Below are 20,987 nucleotides of genomic sequence, written 5' to 3'. Positions count from 1 at the left end.
GTCAAGGTGTATTCTTTCCTAGATATGATCAGAGGCAGCCTGACATTAAGTTGAATCTCACAACATGTCGACCAACCAGGATTTTAACCAAAATACCGAGGGGGTTGACAGAAAAAATTGGATGGAAAGCCAGCCAACTGCTGAACCGGGGGGGTGGGGCGTCCGGAGGATTTTCTGCTGACACTTTTAACCCTGAGCTGGAAGATTGCAGAGCTCGGTGGATAGAGCAATTAAAGCTGGAAGAGAAAGGGTGGAAACCAAACACTGAAGAGCTTCCGTCTGGAGTGACTAAAAGGAGGAAAAAGGGGAAGGAAAGACTTTCGGATTGGAAGGAAGAGCAAGAGATAAGGGACAAGCTCCAGTTGGAGGAGGCGTTGCATCTTTTTCGTGAAGTGAAAGTAAGGCAAGCTGCTTAAAGACCCCTCCTTAAGAAGCCTTCTCTGGACCCAGCTATTTTAAGTAACTATCGTCCGATCTCCAATCTTCGCTTTGTTGCGAAGGTTGTAGAGAGTGCTGTGGCTTGACAGCTACCCCAGTACCTGGATGAAGATGTCTATCTGGACCCGTTCCAGTCCGGTTTCCGACCCGGATACAGCACAGAGACGGCCTTGGTCGCATTGGTGGATGATCTCTGGAGGGCCAGGGACAGGGGTTATTCCTCTGCTCTGGTCCTGTTAGACCTCTCAGCGGCTTTTGATACCATCGACCATGGTATCCTGCTGTGCCGGTTGGAGGGATTGGGAGTGGGAGGCACCGTATATCGGTGGTTCTCCTCCTATCTCTCCGACCGGTCGCAGACGGTGTTGACGGGGGGGCAGAGGTCGACCGCGAGGGGCCTCACTTGTGGGGTCCCGCAGGGGTCGATCCTCTCGCCCCTGCTGTTCAACATCTATATGAAGCCGCTGGGTGAGATCATCAGTGGCTTTGGGGTGAGATACCAGCAGTACGCTGACGACACCCAGCTGTACTTTTCCACCCCGGGCCACCCCAATGAAGCTGTTGAAGTGCTGTCCCGGTGTTTGGAGGCCGTACGGGTCTGGATGGGGAGAAACAGGCTCAAGCTTAATCCCTCCAAGACGGAGTGGCTGTGGATGCCGGCATCCCGATTCAGCCAGCTGCAACCGCGGCTGGCTGTTGGGGGCGAGTTATTGGCCCCAAAGGATAGGGTGCGCAACTTGGGTGTCCTCCTGGATGATCGGCTGTCGTTTGAAGATCATTTGACGGCCGTCTCCAGGAGGGCCTTCCACCAGGTTCGCCTGGTTCGGCAGTTGCGCCCCTTCCTTGATCGGGATGCCTTATGCACGGTCACTCACGCGCTTGTTACCTCTCGCTTGGATTATTGTAATGCTCTCTACATGGGGCTCCCCTTGAAGTGCGTCCGGAGGCTTCAGTTAGTCCAGAACGCAGCCGCGCGGGTGATAGAGGGAGCTGCACGCAGCTCCCATGTAACACCTCTCCTGCGCAGGCTGCACTGGCTACCTGTGGCCTCTCGGGTGCATTTTAAGGTGTTAGTCACGACCTTTAAGGCGCTCCATGGCTTAGGACCTGGGTACTTACGGGACCGCCTACTGCTACCACATGCCTCCCACCGACCCGTACGCTCTCACAGAGAGGGACTCCTCAGGGTGCCGTCCGCCAAACAATGTCGGCTGGCGGCCCCCAGGGGACGGGCCTTCTCTGTGGGGGCTCCCACACTCTGGAACGAACTCCCACCGGGCTTACGCCAGATATCTGACCTTCGGACATTCCGTCGCGAACTGAAAACATATCTCTTTATTCGCGCGGGGCTGGCTTGAATGGAATTTTAAATTCAAATTTTTAGCAATTTTAATGGGGTTTTTGGTTTTATGGTAAATTTCTTAAATTTTTTCAGGCTCATTTAATAAGTTTTTAACTGATTTTAACTTTGTATATTGTATATTGTTCTTTGTTGGTTTTATTTTGCCTGTACACCGCCCTGAGTCCTTCGGGAGAAGGGCGGTATAAGAATCGAATAAATAAAAATAAATAAATAAAATAACAGAACCCATAGAAATGATAATGGGAGACCATCGAGAGATCCTAAACTTTATAGTAGCCCCAGGGATGGACCAACCCCTGTTGCTAGGGTTGTCATGGCTACGGAAGAGGAACCCCCATATCAACTGGAGGACGGGAGTTTTACGTTTCCGCTCTAGGACACTAAGAGGGGAGAAACGGGAAGCCAAAAGGGATCTACCGTGGCCATGTTCCAAGATACGATGGGGGCAATGATCGAACGGATAGAAGGGGAGGAAAGGATACCTAAGGAATATTGGAATTTGCGAGAAGTCTTTAGTGAGAAAGCATCAGATGTTCTACCTCCCCATAGGCCTATTGACTGTGCAATAGACATCCTTCCAGGGGTAAAGCTTCCAAAACCAAAGACTTACCCCATGACCCAAAAGGAATTGGGGAAGCTACGTAAATTCATAGACAAAAACTTAGAGCGGGGGTTTATCCAACTGGCTAGGCCTCGTGTGGCTGCACCAGTGAAGTTCCGAGAAAAGAAAGATGGCTCTTTTCGTCTGATAGTTGACTATAGGAATCTTAACGCCGTGTGCGCCGAAAACGTATACCCCATGCCGCTCATGAAAGACATGTTAGCACATCTAGCAAAAGGAAAATTTTTCACCAAATTAGACCTACGAGAGGCTTACTACAGAGTTCGTATAAAGGTGGGGGACGAATGGAAAACTGCTTTCAATTGCCCACTAGGGTGTTTTCAGTTTCGAGTTTTACCATTTGGACTGCAGGGAGCACCTGCAGTTTTCATGCAACTGATAAATGAAATACTCCATCAACATTTGTTTAAAGGAGTTCTAGTCTACCTTGACGATATACTTATCTATACAGAAACAATGGAAGAACATATTAAACTAGTAAGAGCAGGTCTTAAAAAGTTATTATCTGCAGAACTTTATTGCAAACTATCCAAATGTGATTTCCATCAAACTAAAATAGACTACTTAGGGTATTGCATATCGGCGGATGGACTAGAAATGGACCCAGAGAAAGTGAAAACTGTCTTAGAATGGGCCCCCCCACGCACATGCAAACAGTTGCAAAGTTTCTTGGGATATGTAAACTTTTATCGTCAATTCATCCCTTCCTTTGCTCAAATTGCTTTGCCTATCACCAACCTCTTAACAACTAAAGGAGATACAAAACCCAAACCATCATTACTTCTTGAATGGACAATGGAATGTCAAGCAGCGTTTGAGAAATTAAAAAGATTGTTTGCCGCTGAACCTATCTTAAAACACCCAGACATGGATGTTCCTTTTGTGATACAAGCTGATGCAAGTGATGTAGCAGTCGGTGCCGTTTTACTCCAAAACAATTCCGATGGTAAACTACAACCCTGTGCTTTCACTTCTCGAAAATTAACTGAAACGGAAAGACGATGGGCTATTTGGGAAAAAGAAGCATTCACTGTCCACTGGGCTCTTTGCACATGGAGACAATTCTTAGAGGGTTCTAATCATCCTTTTGAAGTTTGGACTGATCACAAAAATTTAGAAGCACTAAAAACTCCTAGAAGACTTTCTCCCAAACAAACCCGGTGGGCTCAATATTTTAATCAATTAAAGATAATCAATTTATCTTCTCCTTACATTACATTCCTGGAGGGAAAAACTTTTTGGCAGATGCTCTCTCACGTTTGCCCCAATACAATGGTACTCGTTCCGAGGTGGTTCGGCCAATACTTCCCATTCAACAGTTAGCAGCTCCAGCTATAACCCGAAGCCATACCAAGACCGAATCATCCCTACCAGATGAACTAACTAACTTGTTTAAGGAAGCTTTGAAAACTGATGACTGGTTCTTAACACATTCGCATGAATGCATACTCCGTGATGGACTAGCTTGGATAGGACCGAAACTGTATGTTCCTTTATCACTTAGAGAAACCATCCTACAACGATGCCATGATGCCAAAATGGCAGGACATTTTGGACTTGTAAAAACCCTACATCTTCTTAAAAGACAATTTCGGTGGCCAAGTCTGAAAAAAGACATTCAATCATATATCTCAAGTTGCCCTACTTGCGCATCATCTAAAAAGCCTCCAGGAAAACCCCCTGGACTCCTTCAAAAAGTAGCCCGACCAGGAGCTCCATGGAAAGAAATATCCATGGATTTCATAGTAGAACTACCCGAAAGTGCTGGCAATACTGTGATTTGGGTAGTGACAGACCTTTTCTCCAAACAAGTTCATTTTATTCCATGTTCAAAGATACCCTCCTCAAAGACTCTAGCAAAGTTGTTTGTGCAACACATTTATAGACTACACGGTGTCCCTGATCGCATCATCTCAGATCGCGGAGTTCAATTCACTTCTCAATTTTGGAAAGAATCATATCTTTCCTAGATATGATCAGAGGTAGCCTGACAGTTAACCTGGGCGATGACTGAGCCGGTATAAGCTTCATTCTGTTGTGTTTCACCATGAATCATTGCATGGGTTGTTGGGTGCACTCAGTTGTGCTCCTTGGCCTAGACCTCCCTGGCATGGTTGGACCTGCTGGTAGTTTACACTACCACCAGCACAGGTCTCAGCTTCATTGGAGCAGTTAAGCCCCCCGCCACGTCAAGGTGGCACCCATATATATATATATATATATATATATATATATATATATATATATATATATATATATATATATATATATATATGATAAATAATATTTATACATAAAATCATCATCATCATCATCATCATCATCTGTGCCACTTCCTCTTCTATTTGAAACTCATCTTCATATTGCTCACCCTGGGGTTTTCCCTAAGAGAGATTTCTTTTGGAAATGGGGCACTGGATGGGTTGTTGGGATTTTGGAATCCCAGGGAATTTCCTCTACAATCTCACCTGAACTGTCCAGTGGTGGGTTGCTACCAGTTTGCACCGGTTAGGGAGAACCGGGAGTAAAAAAAATGTAGTCACTTGCAGAACTGGTAGTAATGGCTGGCTGGCCACACCCCTGAACCAGTCACTGGTCGCTTGCCCCAGCCGCCATTTTCATTGCCTCCATGTTCTTGCAAATCCAATGGGATGCACATGCGCAAAGAACATGGCGGTGATGGCAGCAGCTTTTTCTGTTGGTACTTTTTGGCAGCCTGCGGAGAAAGCTGCTTTGCAGCAGTGGCTGAAAACTCTGATCAGTTTCCCAGGACCGCTGGGAAGGGTGCATGGAAGGCAGGCAAACATGTTGGGGGCCCCCGGCTGTCGGAAAGGCAGCTAACAGCCTATTCCCTTCCCTGCAGCCCTAACATGTTTGCCTGCTTGCCGATGCCTGCCATGTCAAAAGCCGCACAGGAAAACCCCTGGGATGGTCCGTTGCAGATGCTGCTACCTGCCATGGCAAAAGCCATGCAGGAATAGTCCCTGGGAACCAGGACGCCCCACCACTGCTGCCCCTACTGCTGCTACCATCACCCTGCAGGAAAAGTCCCCGGGGTCCGGGACGCCCTGCCGTCGCTGCGGCCACCGCTGCCGCTTGCTGTGGCAAAAGCTGCACATCCTGAAGTTCCTGTTTCAGCTGCTGCTGCTGCCACAGCCTGAAGCTCCCATTTTGGCCCCCACCTGAAGCTCCCATTCTGGGTGCCATCACTGCTACTAGACACTTTCTCTCAGGCCCCCTAATCTCACTCTCCTAGACTTTGAAGGAGGGAGGGAGGGAGAGGGAGAGAGAAAGAGAGAAAGAGAGGGAGGGAGGGAGGGAGGGAGGGAAGGAAGGAAGGAAGGAAGGAAGGAAAGAGGAAATGAGTGAAAGAGGAAAAAGAAAGAAAGATGAAAGGAGAGACAAGAAAGAAAGAAAGAGAAAGAAAAAAGAAAGAAAGAAAGAAAGAAAGAAAGAAAGAAAGAAGGAAAGAAAGAGGAAGGGAGAGAGAAAGAGAAAAATAATGAAAGAAAAAGAAAGAAAAAGAGAAAGAAAGGAGAGACAAGAAAAGAAAGAAAAGAAAGAAAGAAAGAAAGAAAGAAAGACAAAGAGAAAAGAGAAAGAAAGGAGAGACAAAGAGAGAAAGAAAAGAAGGAAGAGAGAGAAAGAGAGAAAGAAAAGAAAGAAAGAAAGAAAAGAAAGAAAAGAAAGAAAGAAAGAGAAAGAAAGGAGAGACAAGAAAAAGAAAGAAAGAAAGAAAGAGAAAGAAAGAAAGAGACAAAGAAAGAAAGAAGGAAAGAGGGAGAGAGAAAAAAAGAAAGAATGAAAGAAAAAGAGGAAGAGGAAGAGGAAGAGGAAGGGAGAGACAAGAAAAAGATAAAGAAAGAAGAAAGAGAAAGGAAGGAAGGGGGAGGGGGGGGAGAGAGAGAAGGAAGAGAAAGGAAGGACCACAAACCCTGGCACTAGACGTGGCTTCAGAAGACACTTTGAAACAAGACAGCAATCTAGGGCTGGAAGGGACCTTAGAGGTCATCTAATCCAACCTCCTGCTCCAGCAGGAAACCTTACATTGTCTGGATTATTTTGGTGCCTCTAACATAGAGGAAAATTGCCAGAAAGAAGGAGTTTACTAGGACAAGGCTGCCATGCATGACCAGAATTGAGCCCAAAATTTTGATTGCTAAGCAAGAATGTTGTTAAGTGAGTTTCACCACATTTTACTCAATCCATGATTTCTCCTGGCTCTAACAGTCACGTGCAAGTTATGGAATAACATCTGAAGGTATGTGTAATGTTTTAAATGTACAGAAGTTATAGTTAAATGTGTGGCAGAAAGTGGATTCTGGGTGTGTTTTTCCAAATGTAGTAAGTGAGGTTGAATGTGTATAGTTTTAGAAGAGGTATGTGTGTGTTTGTTTGTGTGTGTACATACAGTATATATATAGTAGATAATGTATCTTTTTGTGTGCCTATACACACTATACTATGTAATATGTATGTACACATATGGCATATGTACATAGGATTTAATAGTATATTTTGGATGTTCAGTACTAGTAAATAAATAGACAGGGAAATTGTATCTCGTTGAGACCTTTGAGGCAAGGAGAGGTCAGGCACCCTAACCTTTGACATGAGTGACATCAAGTTGGCCACACCCACCCAGTCACACGATTACCCAGCTACGCCCACCCAGTCACATGACCAGCAAGCCACGCCCACCCAGTCACATGACCTGCAAGCCATGCCCACTTTCACATGACCATCAATTACGCCCACAAAATAAGCCACGCCCACAGAACTGGTAGTAAAAAAAATTAGAACCCACCCCTGGAACTGTCCTTCCCTACCACACCTGTGACAATGCCAGCATCTTCCCTTAGGGCCAGCCTTCCTCTACATACCACTGGCATTTCGGCCATCTGTCAAAAGATCAGTGGTTTGATGTGCTTCCTATTGTTGTTCAGGTTGCTGCAAATGCCTGCAGATCTTCTCTTCGCTCTGCTCTCCTTCTGTCCCTTTCCTTTTCCTTCTCCAGTTCTTTCCTTTCCTTCTCTTCCTCTTTTAATTTCTCTCTTTGGTCAAAGATGAAGTTTGTGATTCTGTGCAACTCTGAAACTTCCAAAGTGGACCAATTTTAGATGATCCTGTGAAAATGCCCTCTGATATTGCCAGTCGACTGGTTGTCAAAGGCAACAGGGAGGTTCCTCTGGTCCTTGGGGCAATTTAAATCTAAATGGGAATATACCATCCCTGCCTCTAGGAGTTGGACCCAGAAGGCATTGGGTGTTTCTTTTTCCCTCTGAGTGGTCTGTTGGAATTCTGACTAATCAAGGCATTTCCTTCCTATCTCTTGTGAGGCTTCTAACAAATTGTCTTTTGCATGATTATATTTCTCCCAGTGATTGGTGTTCTGGATAGTTTAGTGGCCAGGTGACTTTCACAGGGGCTCTTTGCCCTGACATTATGATTATTGATCACCTGGCAACCTCCTCTGTTTCTTCAAACATTTTCAGTAACTTGCCTTTTGTGTGGAATATGTGCAGTAGCTGGGTCCTAATTCTCCACGATGGATTGCGACTATATAATTGATTTTAAGGTCAGTATCACTGCTTCAGGATCTGACCTAAAGGAGGGACTTCCCCTTTCCAAATAACTAGATTGGACAGGGAGAAGGATGTATGGATCAAAATGTACTCCAACTGGCCCCTCCTCCACCCAGTTATGGGCTTGCTCAGTAGGGGGATCAACAGTTTTGACTCTTGCTTATCAGGAGAGGGAGGGGGATCAGTGCTGACTTGGGGTTTCTTTTGAACTAGATCCTTTGATTTGGAGAGCTCAGCCCAGCAAATAAGGTATTTAGACTGGTTTTAACTTGGGTCTAAATGCCTTTAGTATATGATAATTGAAAGTACCACTTTCAAGCCATATTTGTTTCCTGGTTTCATCCCTAAGCGAAGTCCTCTCCTTACAAACTTCCTTGCTTGTTTTTCCTTCATACTATCCAGGACAGGCAACCTCCTCTTGTCCCAGGCATTGAGCAAGTCTCCTAGAGGGGATCCTACCAAGACCCTCAAGCTAGAGCTTCCCCTAATTCTGAATGTAGGGGTTCAATTGGCTCTGTGTCTCCCTTGTGGCCAAGCTTCCTTACAAGCTTCTTGTAAGCTGAAGCTCAGAAAAAGCTCAGCTTTGCTGCTGAGCTAGTCTTGAAGTACCCAAACCCACATGAGTCTTTTGTGATCCAGGTGGATCCCAGCAATGTGGCAGTAGGGACGGTTTTACTCAAGAGGAACAAAAAGGGAAAGAATAGAATAGAATAGAATAGAATTTTTTATTGGCCAAGTGTGATTGGACACACAAGGAATTTGTCTTGGTGCATATGCTCTTAGTGTACATAAAAGAAAAGATACGTTCATCAAGGTACAACATTTACAACACAATTGATGGTCAATATATCAATATAAATCATAAGTTGCAACCATATACCTGCATGTCTCACAAGTTGTCTGATAGTGAGAGGTGGGCCTCTCAGATGGTGGGCCATCTGGGAGAAAGAGACTTACATGGTCTGGTGGGCTCTTCTCACCTAGAGGGAGTTCTTAGAGGGCAGTAAGATTCTATTTGAAGTGTGGATGGACCACAAGAACCTGAAGGCATTAAAGGCCCCAAGGAAGCTATCCGCTAAGTAGGTCTGATGGGCTCAGTATTTTAACTGCTTCAATTTCACCCTTCCCTACTTGCTGGGTGGGAAGAATTTCTTAGCCGATGCCCTCTATCACATGCCCCAGTACAGAAGTACCTGAGAGGAGGTAATTAACTCTATTATCCCATCCAGGCAGCTCGCAGTGCCAGCACTCGTGAGGCAGCAGAGAACAGTTTCCCTGCAGTCAGCTGGGGACCCAGTGATACAGCCACTGAAATACACCTTGAGGATGAATGAATGGTTCCAGAGCTATAAAGGTGACCTATTGATGAAGGATGGCTTGGTGTGGAAGGGCAGTAAAGTGTACATCCCAGCCAGCCAGAGTACCTTGATCCTGCAGAGAAGCCATGATGCAAAATTTGGGTTTGTAAAGACCCTTCACCTGGTAAAGAGACAGTTCTGATGGCCAAAGATGAAAAAGGACATAGAAGCCTATGTGGCAAGTTGTCCTGTGTGTACCTCAATGAAATGCTTACCTGGGAAGCCTCTAGGCTTGCTATGGTTGGTAGCCAATCCAGCTAGCCCATGGGAAGAGATATCCATGGACTTTATTGTGGAGTTGCCTGAGAGTACAGGGAACACAGTAATTTGGACTGTCATCAACCTGTTCTCAAAGCAAGCACACTTTGTGGTATGTCCAAAGATTCCTTCAGCCCAGGCCATAGCTGAGATGTTTGTGCAACACATTTACGCTCCTAATGTTAAAGCAGGGAGGTTAGATAAGAAGTTTCACAATAGGTACCCTCAACAGCTCCAATAAGAAATGCAGCAGTAGTTGGGTTGTAAGTAATAATGTGTATGTATCTTTATTGTTGTTTCAGCTTTACCCTTCTTCTGGAAGGTCAGCATGTCAAGACTGAGTTGAACTTTCACCTATGTTCCACATTGAAGTGTTCTACAAGAAGATGACAAAGAATAGGGAGTGGTGGATTGGAATTGGACTTCCTGTGAGACATTGGTTTCCCCCCACCCCAAGGACACCCAGAGCAGATGTCCCAGCATGGCCAGCCAATTCCCATAACAAAATGAACAGAAGAGATTGGTGGACATAATGGACTGTGGGTGTCCTGTGGGGAAAGGGGGAAATGAACTATGCATGCTTTTGAGCAAGAAGCCCAGAACTGATTTTACTTCTTCTGTGCCAATGTGGATTTATTCAGTAAAGTTTGTACGCTTGGTAAAATAATGTCTCGGGAGTATTTTTTTTTTCTGGATTCTCCAACTGTTATCAGAATGAAACCATTTCTGTACATCTTCACAGATGTTGTCTAAGCATACAAAAGAAAACCTTGATGAGCCTGAAGTGTCTTGGAATAAAGAGTTTTGGACTGATGAAACAAAATGGAACTGTTTAATCAAAACCCCAAAGGATATATTTGAAGAAAAAAAGATGAAGCATTTTAAGAAAATAATACCTTGATAACTATTAAGCAGAGGATGGTTTTTTTATGCATAGAGGTTATATGGCACCAGTGGTGGGGGAAATATCATATAAGTGGACTGGAGAATTCATTCAATTAAATGTCATCATAGACTAGAAGTCAATGTCCCACAGTTGGTAAAGAAATTGAAAGAGGTTTTCAATAAGACAATGATCTGAAAAACAATTCCAAATCAACTATGAAGATTACAGGAAAGAGAGATAAAGATTTTGAGTGGCCTTCACAATTCTCAGAATTGAATCTTATTGAAAATCTTTGGGCTTACCTCCAACATGCAGTGTATTCAAGAAGATTTAACAATATTCTGAGCTGGAAAACTTCTGCAAGGGACCAGAGAAAAATACTCAGAAAGCAAGAATACAACTGGCTGTAAGATTTATTTGGAAGCTGTTATTTCTGGAGGTACAAAGTATTGATTGATTTATTTATTTATTTATTTATTTTATCACATTTATATACCGCCCTATCTCCCAGGGGACTCAGGGCGGTTCACAGGCAAGTAAAAAGCACATATAAATACAGACTAAAAGGTGTCCAAATTTTTTGCATGTGTCATGTTCAATGTTCTCTTGTGTATTTTGAATCTGAATACAACACTAATAATGTATTCACAGATGCAGAAAGATCCTGTTTTTAACTTTGTTCCAAGAAAACTTCAACAAAATGGCTTTTTTAGCAAGACCTTGAATTTTTTGTTTGTTTTAGTGACCTCATATTGATGTTGATACCAACTATTCTAATCCCTTGATATAATGATGTTGTTTGCCTAATCTGGTAGTTATATTGTTATTGATGTTATTATTTTAATTCTTGTTCTAATAAATATTTCTAGTATTTGTAATATATTATGTGACAATTAGAGACACATGAATTATGTAATTAATACTTCTGATTTGGGAATAATAGATATTAGGTGACTCCATGCATTAATTTATTGTTATCTTGTTGGATTGGATCTTTTAAAAAAATCTGTTCCAGATTTGTTTTAGTTTGTTTCTCTCATATTGCTAAAGCAGGCATGTAGACACATGCAGAAGCATTACTCCAAATTGTTGACAGATGCCTTCCCTTTCCATAGACCAACATTACAGAATGAACAAAGAACCTCCAAATCTCTTTGGAATTTAGGAAAGTCATCAAGACCTGCTTGTCCCAAGATGCTTTTGAGAATGGTTCCCTGGAACATTATGACTGTGAGGTTGCCCTAATTAATTCATGAACCTTGAGCCAATGCTTTACGAGTTGACAACGACTTTATATTGGGAAACATTTAAGAATTGTTTAATTATCATTAGTGATTATGATTGGTATTGTTTTAACCCTGGATAAGGAATGGAGAATACCCCACTCAGGCAGTCAGAAAGCTTGAATAATTAATTGCTAATTGAAATCCAGCTATTATTATTATTTTATTTACACAAAATGACAGTATACACACCAAACGAGATACCTATGCTGGATTTTGTATCACAGATCACTAGTCAAACACTTCCCAAGCGTTTAGGACTGTGTGATGTATCGGCGAATTATGCGAGCAGATCCCAGTAAGGTGGCCTTCTGCAGCTGACCAATGGTGATCTTGTCAGTGCCAATTGCTTTTAAGTGCTTGCCTAGGTCTTTAGGCACAGCTCCCAGTGTGCTGAGTACCACTGGAACCACCTGCACTGGTTTATGCCAGAGTCTCTGCAATCTGATTCCCAAATCTTGATATCTGGTGACTTTTTCAAGTTGTTTCTCATCGATTCTGCTGTCACCAGATATAGCAATGTCGACTATCTTTTTTCTTTTCCACATTCATTATTAATCATGATATCTGGGGTATTATTATTATTATTATTATTATTATTATTATTATTATTATTATTATTATTATTATTATTATTATTATTATTATTATTATTATTGCCAGCTAGAACCAATTTGCTACATGATGAATGCCTCTTCATTGAAGGACGTGGGCCATGATCTACCATGCTGATCCAGTGCAAGTTAGCTGATAGATGTTTTCTGACTTCCCAGTCTAGAACTGAGAAGGAGTGACTGGCCAGATTTTGTGGCTAAGGTGGTAGTAGAACCTGGGTCTCTCCGATTCTAGTTTCCATCTTAGGTTTACTACATCAGCTCCCAAATGCCCAGTTATATTTCCATAGAAATAGATAGTATATGTAGTAACCATAATCTTTCTGCAATTTCATACGTACACAATTTAGCAACACAAATCAATCATGTTGTCGAATTAGAACAACATCTAAGGTTTCTGACATAATGAGATAATCACTGCAAATGAGTTACATTCCTGCTTACGTTCTTCTCTGATATATATGAATATTTGTATATGTATGTGGGAAAAATATTTTGCATGTGGGTGGAGACACATGGCACACTTATATATGTGTTTTCCAGAAGAAAGGGTAACCTACAAAGCATTTGCTTTTATGAACCTATAAAAGCAATTCAAACCAAGCAAAAATGTATTTTTGCCATTCCACAATTTAACAGACTTTGCTCTTATGATTTTGGCATATATTCTAAATGTGCCATTAGTAGTGAATTTAGGAAAATTACCTGAAGCTGTGTGCTTTTATTCTCTGGTCAGTCTTGCCCCTTTTGTCTGAACCGTGTGCTCCTGTGGAGGATAAAGCTGAGAAAACACATAATGTATTCAGCTTTGGTATAATTATATACTTTCCGAGAAATGTACATTCTAAGATTACCCTCATATGCATTTAAATCAAAGCATTAAGCTGCTAATATTTTGCTTTCAGACTGAGCTTTAGAATGGATGCATCATCCAGTCTGTCATTCAGAATAAAAATAGAATAACAGAGTTGGAAGGGACCTTGTAGGTCATCTAGTCCAGTGGTGACCAACTGGTGGTCCGTGGACCGCTGGTGATCCGCGAGAAAATTTTGGTGGTCCATGGAGAAATTTTCGCACCTGAACGGCTGCCCCAGGGGGGCGGGATGCAGGTTCAGCTGCCTTTGGGACCGGCCATGTGGGAGGTGGAAATTTGTGCACAAAAAGACAAAACAACAACAACCCAGCACCATTATTTCATTCCTCGTCATCCAGAATGAAATAATGGTGCTATTGCAGCAGCAGGGGAGGGGACGGTACAAACGAGCCGAAGTCCTTGAGCTCTCACAACTTCTGAAGGCAAGCTGCTCTATTGGTTGATTATTCTCACTGTCAGAAAAATTATCCTTATTTCTAGGTTGAATTTCTTCCTGATAAGTTTCCATCCATTATTCCTTGTCTAGCCTTCAGATGCTTTGTAAAATAGGTCGACCCTTTCGTCTCTGTGACAGCCCCTCAAATTTTGGAACACTGCTATCATGTCTACCTTGGTCTCACAAAACTAACCATGCCCAGTTCCTATAACCGTTCTCCATATGTTTTAGCCTCCAGTCCCCTAATCATCTTTGTTGCTCTTCTCTGCACTCTTTCTAGGGTCTGACATCTTTTTTATAGTGTGATAACCAAAACCATTGTGTTACTACACCAAAACTGCAGTATTCTAGGTGTGGTCTTACTAAGGCTTTATAGAAGACCTCACATGTTCTTGATTGAATCCCTCTGTTTATGCAATTTAGGATTGCATTGGCTTTTTGGGCTGTCACTATACACTATGGGCTCATATTTAACTGGTTGTCCACTAAGACTCCAATATTCCTCTAACAATTACTGCTATTAAGCTTGGTTAATCCCACTCTATATGAGTACTTTTGATTTTTCTTTCTAAGTGTGAGACTTTACTTTTCTCTACATTAAATTTCATTTTGTTAGTTAGGGCCCAGTGTTCAAGTTAGGGCTCAGTGTTCAAATCTGTCAGAATTGATTTGGATCTTGAGCCTATCATCTATTTTATTTATTTATTTATTTATTTTGTCACAAAATTATATACAAGCACATATATTGAAAGGAAACAATATGACAGGAACGGTAGGCACTTTAGTATCATCTGCAAATTTGGTAAATTCCCCTTCTATTCCCTCATCTAAATTGTTTATGAAGATATTGAAGAGTACTGAGCCTAAGACAGAACCTTGTGGTATTACACTGCTTACTTCCCTCCATGTAGAAATAGTACCATTAAGGACTATACATTAAATACGGTTTGTCAGCCAGGTAAAAATCCATCTGATGGTGATACTATCTAATCCCACTTTTTTGTAATTTACCAAGAAGTAGGTTGTAGTCTACCTTGAATGCCTTGCTGAAGTCTAAGTATACTATGTCCACAGCATTTTGCTGGTCTACTAATTGTCATTATGTCAAAATATGAAATAAGTTTGGTTTGGCATGATCTGTTTTTAACAAACACATGCTGACTTCTAGTTATTATTTTACTCGTTTCTAGATATTTGCAGATCTGTTTTTTTATTATCTTTTCCAGTATCTTCCTCGGGTATTGATGTTAGGCTGATTGGTCTGTAGTTTCCTGAGTCTGGCTTTTTTTTCTTCCTTTTTTGAAAATGGGAACCACATCAGCTCTTTTCCAATCCTCTGGTAGTTTCCCAGTACTCCAGGATTTTTGAAAGATATGGTACAGTGATTCTGACAAATTCTTCTTTGTTCAGTCCTTGGTAAAACATGACATTCTCTAATTTAGATTCTAAATATACACATATATATACCCATATATACACTTAGACATACACATACATACATTCATGATTCTGAAACATTGGCCTCTGAAGAAATGTGAAGATTTGAATGTTTGAATTTCCAGAAAGTTAGTACTATTAGTTACTTCAACAAAAATTGTAAGAACCATGTTGTATCTTAGATAAACATAATTTATAATGAGATAATATTACATGAAAAAGATATATTGATTTTTTAATAAATATTTTTTCTATGGGAGAAAGAATCCTGTGAGTTAACCAGCCTGTCCAAGCAATCCTATAATCCATCATTATTTGCTTACACTGATCACCACTGACCAGCATGTAACCAGTTTTGTCATGCCCCTGTTGGAGCCTGAATCTGTGGAGGAAGAAGAGCTGGAACTGGAGCTGACCGAGATTGAGGGGGCAGCTTCGTTAGCTTCAGAGGAAAATGGGAAGGAGCAGGCTGAGTCAGGCCAGGGCCTTTCAGGATTGGAATGGCTTGTAGGCAGGGAGGAAGTGGGGAAGGATGACTAAGTGGGGAAGAGAGGCTAAGCAGTGAACATAAGACACAGAGCTCAGGCGATGAGCAAGGATCGCCCCCTCCTGATCCTCGAGTATAGAGAGTGGAGAGAAGGCGAGAACAGCGCAGACTGACCTGACTACTCGGGAGGAGAGCACCCCATCCCTCTTTACAAGACATACCTGGGGACTGAGGAGATGCTCTGGGGAGGGGCATTTGTTGAGAACAAATGCTGAATTCATGGAATCTTGAGTGCTGATGTTTGAACTTTCCTGGATTCCTTGCATTCTTTCGGGCTTTCTGGATTAATTGCCTTGTTCCTTTGCTTCCTTGACTTGCCCTGCTGGACTTCTTGCTTTGCAGCTGTGGTGCTCACAATGGGGATGGACTATTTGCAGCCAGAGGGCTGCTGAAGGGGTAGGGGTGTGTGTGTGTGTGTGTGTGTGTGTGTGTGTGTGTGTGATCACTTTGCTCTGGGACTAGGCTGAAAAGTGGGAGCGTTTGGGGAAATTGGAGCAATAAAGGGGTGGCTTGAACTACCAGCTGCCTGGGTTACCTCTGTGCCATGCCCTAGGTCATCACAAGTTTCATCCTTACTGGAATTCCTCAGACACGGATAGCCAGATGTTTTTTTTAGGTTTGGACAACTAACACCCAAAGAGCCCTCGTAAGGATGAAATTGGTTATGTGATGGCTCCTGAAAATTTCACACAAAGTATACACTGTGCACTATACACTATACATCTTGTAGATGTTGGAAGACTTTATAACTCTGTATGTAGGGGCCTGACATAATGCAACATCTATATATTCTTCTCTACTCTGAGGACAGGGAAAATGTATATACCATTATGGTAGCTTCTATCACTATTTTTATATGTTAGAGAAATATGCCAAAAGAAATAGTCAAGACTTTCCCCAAACAGTACTTCTCCAAAATCTACTGGAAAATAATGGTGGGAACAATCAACTTCTTTAGAGAATCAAACATTCCTAGATACCTTCTGGAGAGAATGATTTCAGAGAAAGGTCAATATCAAAGTTAGATGTGGACAGCTCTCTGGCTACATTTGCTCCTGGGCCAGATATTTCCACTTCTGGAATGGACAAATGAGCAACATGGGCCAATGTTCTGACTTGATAGCCAAGTCCCTTGTCATCTGATAAAATATAAATTATTCCTTTTGTTTCTTCTCCTTGTTTTTAGTCTGGCCAAACAAGACTTTGTTGCTTTGCCATTTAATTGCCTTCTGGCTTTCTTATATCCCTGAGGAAAATATTTGGTCTAATAAGCAGGAAGAATCCTGGCATTTTTCTCCCTCTATTTCTCATTATAGTTTTTAGCCCAGGTCTTGTAGTTCCAGAGGATTGTTGATAGAGAAAACAGTTTGTTTGATTTTGCCATTTTTGTACTACACATCTTGCCCTGCTGAATTGACTAGGTGTACACTTATATTCTGTTAAACTTAATGAGCTTTCAGCAATTAATAACCCTCTTAAACAGAAACAAAACAATTCCAGCCAAGAATAATATAATAGCATTATCATTTACAAGTTTTTTTTAATTTATCACGTGTACATAACTCTGGAAATGAGCTATTGATGGAAATATTAGCATTTTTTGCTTCTGATTAGAAATGCAGAGAAATCCAGAAATATTCTCCACTCTGTCTGGCAAGCCAATATATGCAACTGCTTCTTCCAGATTATCTATCACTAAAAGCACCTCACTTGTGCATTACTTTGATAGGATTACAGGTAAGCACATTTTTATTTATAGTTGCTAATCAAAAATACAGAAATCACGATTAGTTAAATTACATACGTATTTTGCATATTTGTATTTTGCTCTTTCTTCTCTATCTTATCTTGGAGGAAAAATAAAATATCTACATAACTAAAGACCATTTCTCATTAGTACTTTGATACAATGTCTTGTCTAGAATCCCTTTATCTGACATATTTTCTTCCTGCTCAGATAAAACTTTGAAATGATTACATTTCACTGCACATTGGTTGACTGGATAATTTGAACATCAAAGGAAACTTTCATTTAATTTCAGCCCATAAAGTTGTCTTTTGCTTTATTAACTTTCGATCAATAAACAAGCAATTTGGAAATGTAATCAGGAAATGCTTCCAATGGCTGACAATGTATCAAAGCCACTGCTTGAAGGCAAGAATGAGCTGTAACAAGCAGTTTATTACCAGTAGCTGTTACTGACATTAGTCAAAACCAAGAAAGATAAAATGGAATAAGAAATGTAATGCTGGAAGAGCCTTGGGCGCTCTGTTCCCGTCTTCCTTTTGAAAATTGCAAGCCTGTCTTTGATATGATAACAAATATAAACTGTTTAAAAACACCAAATATAGAAAAACTCAGAGTAGACAGTCATGGCATTAATATATTCTAAAGTGACATACAAATAGTGCAACATCTAGTGGGTGCATGTTATGGAAATGTTTTCAATTGAATTTAGAAATGGAGAGTAAATAGAAAGTTTTGATTTTTTAGAAAATATAATCAGGCACTTGCTCTCATATTCATATTCATTTAATCCTGTTTAAAGCTGCAAGTTTTCAATTGGGTCTGCAATTTGAAGCTGCAGAAAAATACATTAGACTTTAATGAATGAGCATAATTTGTACAGGAATATTTGGGAAGGACAAATTCAAGAAATAGTGTACCAGCTTTGTGAATAGTGTAGAAGCTTTGGTTCGATTGCCAATTAGAAGTTATGACAAATGGTGTTTCTTCTTTCCTCTTCTTTTGGTAATAGAAGAGGCAATGACAGTTAAAAAAATTGAGTTGATGGGTGTGACCATGCAATCAAAGTCCACCCCTTTTTTCTATACATCTCAAGGAACTGCCTTCCAGCTAAATAATGCAGAAGTGACCATTTTTGGGATACTCACATAGATGCCCCTGGTTAATAGGATATGTATAGGTTAGCCATTAATCTAAACATACTTAAAGTTACTGATGGTTAGAAGCAAATGTTTCCACTAATCATTTAAAATATTCTGTACTATTCCTAGTACTGCTGCATTGTTACCCTTTTTACAAATTTATATTCTTACAGCATAGCTTTGAGCCTATGCTTCTAATCATCAGAAAAATCTTAGAATGATGGCAGGTCACATTTAAGCTTGCTTTTTAGGCAAGAAGGCCACAGTGGTTGGGCTAAGGAGCTTTCATCACACATCTGTAGGAACAACCTTTTCTGGTTTTAAGAGAGGGAAGGACATTTATCTTCTTCTTCTTCTTCTTCTTCTTCTTCTTCTTCTTCTTCTTCTTCTTCTTCTTCTTCTTCCTCTTCCTCTTCCTCTTCCTCTTCCTCCTCCTCCTCCTCCTCCTCCTCCTCCTCCTCCTCCTCCTCCTCCTCCTCCTCCTCCTCCTCCTCCTCCTCCTCCTCCTCCTCCTCCTCCTCCTCCTCCTCCTCCTCTTCTTCTTCTTCTTCTTCTTCTTCTTCTTCTTCTTCTTCTTCTTCTTCTTCTTCTTCTTCTTCTTCTTCTTCTTCTTCTTCTTCTTCTTCTTCTTCTTCTCATGGAAGACTAATTTAAATTTGATTAAATTTTATTTTAGAGAACCAGTTAAGACAACAGGCTAGAATTCATGAGACTATGAGTTCTAGTCCCACTTTAGGCTCAAAGTCAATGGGCTAGTTCCTTTCTCTCAGCCCTAGGAAGGAGGCAAGAACAAACCAGTTATAAAATCCTGCCAAGAAAACGACAAGGACTGTCCAAGCAATTGACAGGACTTAATAGGACTTAAGTTTTTACAAAAGTATCATATTTTTTCATAATCATTGTGATTCAAATGTGATCTTCAGCTATATTTTTCAGAGAATCCTCAATATGAGAGAATGGCAGCTAGGTAGAAGAGAAAATATAGAAATATAGCTAATTTAATATATCATTTATTATATATCAAAAATCTTTTGTTTTCATGTATTTTTATCCAGATACATACCCTGGTATGAAGAGACAACTCTGTCTCACACATTGAACTTTAAATGGTTAATTTTATTCATGTATTATAATTGCTGTACTTTGTGGTTTTATGGCTTTTATTTGGAAAGAGGTATTTTCCTATTGTTTATAATAACACACACACACACACACACACACACACACACACACACACACACACTTCTTTTTACTAAAACTATAGACATTTCTAAAATTCTGTTTTCACTTTGTCATTATGGGGTACTGAGTGCAGATTAATGAGAAAAAAATGAATTTCATCATCTGTGGAATCAGGCTGCAGCATAACAAAGTTGACAATAGTCAAGGGGATCCGAATACAGTTTATTATTTTATTATTCATTTACTGAATGTTATTTCTCATAAAAATGAATGAATATATTGTAACTTTATTGAATCTGATACCCATGAAACAGGAGGTAAACCTGAGTATATAAAAATGGATTTTAAAATCTGGGTAAGAAAGAGCTGCTTAAAACCTCCATGTCATATGAAAGATAATGTTATTTTTATCAAGAATAATTTACCTGCTTTTTTACCTAGTCAAAAACCACCATTTTAAAAGTCAAGGGAATTCCCAGCCATTTGCATTAACAAAAATGAAAAGCAATTCTTCAATGGAAATCCTTCTCATGTGCAGAATGGAAGAATAATGTGGTGCAGCACAATATGTAACCTTTGGAAATAGGTCATCTCTGTGAAGTGAATGTGGAAGTATATTTATCAATGAAATAAAAATGCAGAGTTTTGGAGATGGGAAGATGGAAGCTGTGTCTGTAATAACTGCCTTTCTATCCTTCCCAATTTCTCTGTCACTAAAGATTATGGCAATTATATACCACTAAAACTCTCATGTCTGTAATCTTTAACTAGACAAAATGGTACATTGTAGGGCAATAGTTTTTCAATCAAGGTACCACAAATGAACTAATTTACAGAATATCAGGTTCCATTACTCCCATGGGAATGAAATTTTGAAAAGTTCCTCACTGCACGGCAGCTGTTCAGCATTGCTGCTGCTATGACCTCATTTGCACCTTTCCATAAATCATTGGGGAACCCTGGGAAGCTGCAGGGAGAAAGTCAATGGGGAACCTTACAGGGAAAGGTGTAGGATGCTCAGGTAAGTCTCCCACATTTGTGTAATCTCCATCAATCCCTCTACACTCACTTATATGTCTAAAAGGATGACCCATTGGATTATAAATTGTCTAGTTGTATCACAAAGTCTCTCATGTTCTTCGGCACCATTGCTGCTTTTCTTCTCTTGTGGCTTCAAGTCCCTGCTCTCATCCGTACTTCTACCATTAAAGCTCT

General features: G+C 41.0%; 1 protein-coding gene across 1 annotated transcript; it reads left to right on the top strand.

Moving 5' to 3' along the window:
* Positions 1 to 562: 562 nt before the first annotated feature.
* LOC131202530 (uncharacterized) lies at positions 563 to 1,721 on the top strand (the record flags this gene model as incomplete). The annotated part of the gene is made up of 1 exon (XM_058191627.1): positions 563 to 1,721. A coding segment is annotated over exon 1 (828 nt), but the record flags the coding sequence as incomplete, so codon positions are not given.
* Positions 1,722 to 20,987: the final 19,266 nt, after the last annotated feature.

This window comes from Ahaetulla prasina, chromosome 7 (assembly GCF_028640845.1).
Source record: "Ahaetulla prasina isolate Xishuangbanna chromosome 7, ASM2864084v1, whole genome shotgun sequence".
NCBI lineage: Eukaryota > Metazoa > Chordata > Lepidosauria > Squamata > Colubridae > Ahaetulla > Ahaetulla prasina.
Note: the sequence above shows the minus strand (reverse complement) of the source record. Positions and strands in the feature narration are given on the sequence as shown.